Source organism: Bombus pascuorum, chromosome 16, assembly GCF_905332965.1.
Source record: "Bombus pascuorum chromosome 16, iyBomPasc1.1, whole genome shotgun sequence".
Taxonomy (NCBI): domain Eukaryota; kingdom Metazoa; phylum Arthropoda; class Insecta; order Hymenoptera; family Apidae; genus Bombus; species Bombus pascuorum.
In genome coordinates this window covers 4,570,650-4,578,266 of record NC_083503.1, presented here as the reverse complement: position 1 = coordinate 4,578,266, position 7,617 = coordinate 4,570,650, and the positions used below count along the sequence as shown (strand labels likewise).

Here is a 7,617-nt window from a genome sequence, read left to right as displayed (position 1 = left end):
GTTTGGTAGACTAGGAAGGGTCTTTGCCGTCGCTGAGAGAAAGTTACTATCGGAAGATGAGCAAAACTAACTTTCCTTAGCTCACCTCCGACACAGCATCGTCACTATCAAGTTAGTTCGTCTTCGTCGTCAAATCAGTCAACACGTCTACAACGATCGCTCAGTCCAACGAACTCACTGAGAAGCATCGTAAAGTCGCAATCTAACATTCTAACCGATCTCTAAGTCGCAGTCGAAAACTCTCTGTACGGTCGCGTCCAAATCAGTCACATTGTACAAGATATAACTCGAACATTCTAGTGGTAACTTCCGATACTATTTAAACCGACACCTTATATAAACTGTAAGTATTACTGTGATACAAATATATATTTATTCTACAACCGTAGAATAAGTTGCATTCAGTGAATCACCCCGGTTATCCTAAACGAAACGCGGGGAGCGACCATTTCGCGGCGTCGATTAGCCGAATCGTAGCGAGAATTTACGACTCTCGCTGACGCGTTTCCTCGCGACCGCGTCTCTCCGCGAACGGTCGCAACACTATTTGATAATTCAGTGGCAAATATAGGGACTGCAAGTGTGAAGATCTTGAAACATGGATACAATCGATAAAAAAAGCTATGAAAGTGCGAATAAAAGGTTGATTAAGACGAATACTCTCGAAGAATTCTACGCCGGTAGTGGGATTCTTGTGACTGGAGTAACCGGTTTCCTTGGAAAAGGTTTTCTGGAAAAACTGATGCGCGTATGTCCACGCATCGCTGCCATTTATATACTAATTCGTCCAAAAACGAACGAAACGATAGAAGAACGATTTAAGAAGATCATGGATGATCCCGTTCGTAAATATATTCTTGTTTCGTTCAATGTTTAAGCCTGTCAGGAGCCAAATTGATTAACTCCCACATCCGGAATTTTTGTTTTCAGATTTATGATGGCATTAAAGCAAAGAACCCCTCACTTTTCAGCAGAGTTTATGCCGTGAAAGGTGACGTGAGTCTGCCGGATTTAGGTGTTTCGCAAGAAGATAGAAGTCTGTTGCTAGAGAAAGTAAACATAGTGTTTCACGCCGCGGCCACTGTGAGGTTCAACGAGCCGTTACACGTCGCTGTCAATGTGAATACGAAAGGTACCGCTCGTGTCGTCCAACTTTGGAACGAACTAAAGCATCCAATAGGCTTTGTCCACGTTAGCACAGCTTATAGTAATGCGAACCTAGATGAGATTGAGGAAAAAGTTTATACGTAAGAATAAATTATACGCAAATTTAGTTCTATGGTTTACGAATATTATATTTACAATTATATCGTGCAGAATATGTTCACTTATTATTGAATTTGCAGTACGAGCTGGAATCCTTCAGCGGTAATCGATATGTGTGACAAACTCGATAAAACTTCGATAAAGCTAATGGAAAGTAGCATTTTAAAAACTTATCCAAATACTTACACATTCAGTAAGAATTTAGCAGAACAGATTGTAGCAAACAAGTGCAAAGATCTGCCGGTTGCGATAGTGCGGCCAAGCATAATTGGTGCCTCTATGGAAGAACCATGTCCTGGTTGGCTGGAGAATATTTCTGCAATAACAGGTTTTTCAGAAATCAGTTTCAATGATAATTGTTCAATTAACATTTCAGAATAGTGGAGTTAATCTGTTGGTTTATGGGAAGCTACGGATTTCCACTAGATCATCATTATTATTGTTCAAGTTTGTCGTTGTTCACAATTATGAAAATTCTTTCCAATCTATTTAGTGCTACATTTCTGCTAATAGAAAATAATTTCTAAACCAATTTAATGTTACCAGGTATTCTTCTGCTAACCAGTAGAGGATGTGTAACAGCAATACGAGGTAAGAAAGATGCACGATTGGATGTCGTGCCCCTCGATTTCGTAGTCGACGCGATAATATCTATTGCATGGCATGTCACGCTACATCGAGAGCACAAAGTTAAAATTTACAACTGCACGAGTAACGCTAATCCTTTTAGGTAAAATTTATTACGAATCTTTTTCAACTCATGTACTTTGATTGTTACAGTATTCCAAGAAACTCAATTTATTTAAGTAATGTGACCAATTCGCAAATAAAATAAATAAATAAAAGTTCGCTTTTGCTTTCAATACTTCAATTTATAAGAGTAGTGATATAACATAATATTTTATCTAAATTAATATTTTCCGAGATACTCAGATCACAGTAAACTGTGCTTTAAGTATATTTGCAACAATTGTAATAATGTAAATGTTCCAATTGACAAGGTGGGGTCAGTTGCAACAGCTCGTGTTGAAGTATAGCAGAGAAATGCCAATGAACGATACGCTATGGTACCCGGGTTGTCCAATGATAGCTAATAAATATATTTTCGACGTTCTGAGTGTAATTCCGTATGTTTTGCCTGCTTTCATCATAGATATATTTTTAAGACTGCGAGGTAGAAAACCAATGTGAGTATTCTATCGATCCTCGAACAACGAGAACAATCTTTCTGAAACAATCTTTGTGTTCATCTACAATAATAATTAAAAACTATATTTCAGAATGATAAAACTTTTAAAACATGGCAACCAGCTGTTTACATCGGTGTCATATTTTACTACGAATGAATGGACCTTTCAAAGGGATAACTGTGCCGACTTGGCGAGGAAGGTGAAAATGTTGAATGACAGCGATATGGTTAAGATAGATTTACGGGATATGAATTGGGACAAGTATGTTGCAACTTACCTGATGGGAATTAGGACATTTATTTTAAAGCAAGAGTTTAAGTCAACAGCCCGAGAACGATTATTAAGGTGCGTATAGAAGTATCTTCGCATACGAAAATAGGAACTAATATAAATACATATATTTTCGGTTATTTCAGGTTGTACTGGATACATCAGATCACTAAAATGTCCGGTATAATGATCTTACTATTGATAATATGTTGTATCGTATATGTACTGACTATTTGAACGTTATTTTGTCTGTTTAAACCAGAGGAACATAAATACAATTTTATGAAGAAGGGATTCGTCATCCTTTTCAACTTCGTGATTGCTGGGTTATATCTTTTATGAGGTCTATTGGGTGTTTCCTTTTTAGCCTTCTTGCGATGTTTGTTGTGTTGTTTGTTTCCGCTGCCAGCTGGTTCGGGTGTGTTTCTATTCTTTCTCTGTATCTTGTTGCGAGTCTGTTAATCTCCTCCTTGACCGTTGGTATTCCCAGGTCTTTCCGTATGTCCTCGTTTCTAACGTACCATGGGGCGTTTACTATCGTTCTAAGAATTTTGGCTTGCGTTTCGATTTTGGTTATATGGCTCATTGCTGCTGTTCCCCATAGTGGAATTCCGTATGTCCAGATTGGTTTTATGATTATTTTGTATATTTTTAGTTTGTTTTCTGTGCTTAGTTTGGATTTTCAGCTTGTTAACCAGTGCATTTGTCTCCTTGCTGTCTGTATTTTGTCTATTATTGATTTGATATGCTGTTTCCATGTGAAATGTGTATCTATCACCATATAAATATCTATAAGAAACAAAATATGTTATGCTACATTAACCCCCTCCCTTGCTTCCTCCCGGTCAACCTAAATTCGAGTTCAAACACGCGATATTCGCCGACAAAGAAATTCTACAAGAAACAAAAGATTCCTTTGAAGCTCATGCGAAGTTGCGCAGAATCCCGAAATGTAATCTACTTGTGTCTTCAAAATCGAGGTACATATACATTATTACAATTTTCTTATTTAGTCATTGTAATTTTCATACGATATTAAAATAAATGATACTTTAAACATGTTAAAATATTCAAAATGTTTGTCACTAGTAGTTTCATAAAATTTTTCTCCTAGTCAGTGGGAAATAAGTACAAATCTAAAACAATGCTTTCTCTTTCCTTGTTTCCATTTTCTTTTTGCTATTAGTTTGCCAAACCTACTTTTGTTCTCTTAATCTCTGTTACTCTTTTTAGTGTCGCCCCTTTTATTTTTGTATCATTTCTTTCATCTTTTCGCTTGTTTCCTCGTTTTCGAGGTCTATTCTATTCCCTCTGCCATTCATACCTTTCTTTTTTTCCACTGCTCTTCACTTTGAATTTTCCAGCTATTTGTCCCACATTTCTCCTCCTTGATCGATAAGTGGTCTGATTCTATTATATCTTTTGTTCTGACACTTCTAACTTGGTGTTTTGTCATTGGTGTATTATTACGTAATCGGTTACTCAACTATCCTTTTCGCCGATATAGTTGTAATCCCATCCCCTACATCGTTCCCTTCCATATTCCCATACAGAATTTTTCATCCGCTCTCTTTCACCATTTCCAACAGTTTTGTTCCTTCTGTATCCTTTATTTTATATTTTGGCTTCCTCGTTTCTTCTTCCTCTTTGCCCTCGCTTTATAACGAACCTCTCTTTCTTGTCCTTGCGTTGAAATCCTCGCCAATTAGCACCCAACAACAGCTACAATACTACAAGAGCACATCACAAAAATAGAAAAGTGGCTACAAGACAAACAAATCAAAGCTAACCCTACCAAATGCAACCACATCACATTCACATTGAGAAAACAGATAACACCAAACATCTTCCTGAACGGCATGCAAATAACACAAACAAGGCAAGTCAAATACCTTGGACTTCACATAGATACACACTTCACATGGAAACAGCACATCAAATCAATAATAGACAAGATACAGATAGCAAGGAGACAAATGCACTGGCTAACAAGCCGAAAATCCAAACTAAGCACAGAAAACAAACTGAAAATATACAAAATAATCATAAAGCCAATCTGGACATACGGAATTCCACTATGGGGAACAGCAGCAATGAGCCACATAAACAAAATAGAAACAATCCAAGCCAAAATCCTTAGAACAATGGTAAACGCACCGTGGTACGTTAGAAACGAGGCCATAAGGAAAGACCTCGGAATACCAACGGTCAAGGAGGAGATTACCAGATTCGCAACAAGATACAGAACAAGAATAGAAACACACCCGAACCAGCTGGCAGCTGAAACGTGCAACACAACAAACAACGCAAGAAGACTAAAAAGGAAACACCCAATAGACCTCATAAAAGATATAACTTAGAAAAAAAAAAACGAAGCTGGTACCCCGCTGGGGGTAGCCGCCCACATGCTATATTATTTTTTCTTCACCAACAAGATATAACACTTTACCAAATGTCCGCAAGGACAAATTGTAAAATAACCAAAATAAAATAAAATAAAAAAAAAAAAAAAAATTAGCACCCATTCTTCCTTTACGTTTCCGATTATTTTCTCCATCTTCTCATTGGTATTGGTATTCTTCAGATTTTAATCTGTGTTTTTATTTTATATACCTCTATGATTATGGTTGGCCCGAATCTTTCGAAGTATTTGTTAATTTTCTATTAATGTAAATTCCATCCTTGCCTTTTCATCCTATTCTTCTTCATCACCGTTTCGTTCCCTTGTTGTTACTTCCTTATTTGTATTATTATCATGCTGCTTCTGCTTTCACTTCCTATCTAGAATGCGACGTCTTCAGTTTCTACCTGCATGATTTGTTTTATTGCTATTTGTACCATTCCCTTCGGCGTTCCGCCTATTGGCATATCATTTCCTTTACGCATTATGTTATTTCTTCTATCTCTTCTCTTTGCTCTGTCTCTTCTAATATTTCCATCAGATCCTCTTCTGATTCTTTTTAATTTCCAATTTTTGTGTCCCTACCTCTATTTCTGCCTCTTTCCTCACGTCCGAGGTGACATTGAATGCAGTGCGTTAAATAATCACTCGGTGTTTAGGTCAACAATATATTTACTAACAGGTGTCTTCTTTTGATCGCGTCGCGTATTGCTTTCGGTTTCGCTAGTCAATCTCGCTGCCCGGTTACAACTCGACTTGTTCGATTCCTGGTTCAAACTCGACTGTCGATTGAATTCGATTCGTATCTTTTTGTCGCCCCTTTATATCCCCACTATCCACGTGTTTGTTAGGCGTCCACGACCGTTGCCCCGTACGTAGAGGTGCTGGAGGCCGGGCGGCCACGTCGGCGAACGTCTTCGCCTTTGGTTCCTTGCAACTGTTGTTGTTGCAATCCACCGTCCAGGGTGCTGAGATCCCTGTTTACCTTGGTGGCAACAGCAACGATGACGACGTCCGTTCCCCGGATCTCCCGCTCCTCGACGGCGCGTGTGTCACGTAAAATAATAATGAATTTAATGAGAGAAGAAACTTTTATTTTATTCTTATATTTACAATGCACTTCCGAGCTCTAGGCGTGACTGTTCAAGACTCTCCGACTGCTCTACTGCTCTTACTGAGGAAAACTCGGTGAGGGTGTTTCCTTCCGAACTAAGGACGCGGATTCGCTGTTTACTCTTTTGGGTAGAATAGTGAGGGTAACGATCCGCGATGCCCATTGGTTATGGCCAATGTTAATAAATGCAATACGAGGAGAAAGTCTCCTGCAAATTTGGCTCATGGGTGTCCTTGTTCTTGGGGAAAACCCAGCAGTTTCGCAGGGCACATCTGCTTTCTTCGCAATTAGCGAGGATGTGCAACAGACCAACGGATTTTTGGGAACCTTCATAAACCGGCGATGTCTATATGACTGTACCTTAATATTTAACAGATGCGGTTTATGGGGGTTCCTTGGGCCTAATACGGGCCACCGTAACGATGGGCAGGCCTAGGTGGCCTGACCATGAGGGATGTCCCGCGGACCATCTCACGCGACGTAGCAATATAGCTGCTCGAATTTGAGCCGTGACACGTGGGTCGCCGGAGGAGGCTGCGCTGCCGGCCCTTTGCCTTTATGTTTTGCACCGCCCCTTCTTCTTCATCTCGCGACGGTGACGAAACCTTCTGTCTCGTCGCTCGATGACTCGGCCGTTGAGCGCGAGGCGCCCCTTGCCGGCCGCAGCCATGAAGGCGCGGTTCTTGCGTCAGTGTCAGGCTGGGGGGATCATCTCATGTATGAGCTCGCCCCACCATTCCTCTAGCTTGTGGAGGAAAAGAGTCTTGAGGCCCTCGAGAGGATCTCGAGATCCTGAGCCTCCTAGTTCCACCGGTCCCTTTCTCATAGCTGCTTCGCCGCTCCCCGTCCGATCGGAACGGCAGAAACGGCGCGACTCCCGCCGCGCGAGCGGGGGTGGCGGAGGAGGAGGGGTGGCTGTCGCCCCCCCCCCGTATATCCCCCGGTCAGTCGCTCCACCGTCTGCTGGAAACGGCCGAGCTTACTCTCCAGAGAACGCACCTTCCTCCGCAGATACGCGGCTTCCGCGCGCTCTCGACCGTTGTTCGACCCCGCGTCTCTGCCGCTAGTCTAGGTTCCCCGGACTCATCCATCCGTATATCGCCATCGCCGGCGTCGCAGTCGCTGATGCGGAGGCGGCAGAGTCCGGCCGCTCAACTAAGGCCTGGGCGCCCTCAGACGCTTACACACACATTCACATGTACAGTGTAACTGTATCATCTTCCTAACAATAATATTCAATGCAATACTAAAAATCCAATACTATCCTAAATTATGGAAACAGGCACAGATCATAATGTTACCCAAACCAGGCAAAGACCCACATGAAGCAACATCCTACAGACCAATATCACTACTCCCCGTGCTCTCCAAAATAC

At 41.1% G+C, this 7,617-nt stretch overlaps 1 protein-coding gene across 3 annotated transcripts in view; it reads left to right on the top strand.

Moving 5' to 3' along the window:
- The first annotated feature begins 583 nt into the window (after positions 1 to 583).
- The window catches only part of LOC132915240 (putative fatty acyl-CoA reductase CG5065), a 132,303-nt gene continuing 125,269 nt past the window's right edge, over positions 584 to 7,617 (top strand). Inside the window, exons 1-7 of one of the 3 annotated variants that reach the window (XM_060975029.1) lie at positions 584 to 841; positions 931 to 1,247; positions 1,347 to 1,594; positions 1,813 to 1,996; positions 2,268 to 2,453; positions 2,547 to 2,801; positions 2,873 to 3,631. In XM_060975029.1, the coding sequence (XP_060831012.1) occupies positions 599 to 841; positions 931 to 1,247; positions 1,347 to 1,594; positions 1,813 to 1,996; positions 2,268 to 2,453; positions 2,547 to 2,801; positions 2,873 to 2,963 (1,524 nt within the window). In that variant the 5' untranslated portion in view covers positions 584 to 598 and the 3' untranslated portion in view covers positions 2,964 to 3,631. Of the gene's footprint in view, positions 846 to 930; positions 1,248 to 1,346; positions 1,595 to 1,812; positions 1,997 to 2,267; positions 2,454 to 2,546; positions 2,802 to 2,872; positions 3,828 to 7,617 lie in introns of those variants that run through there. The other 2 variants (XM_060975031.1, XM_060975030.1) reach the window with 2 other exon arrangements.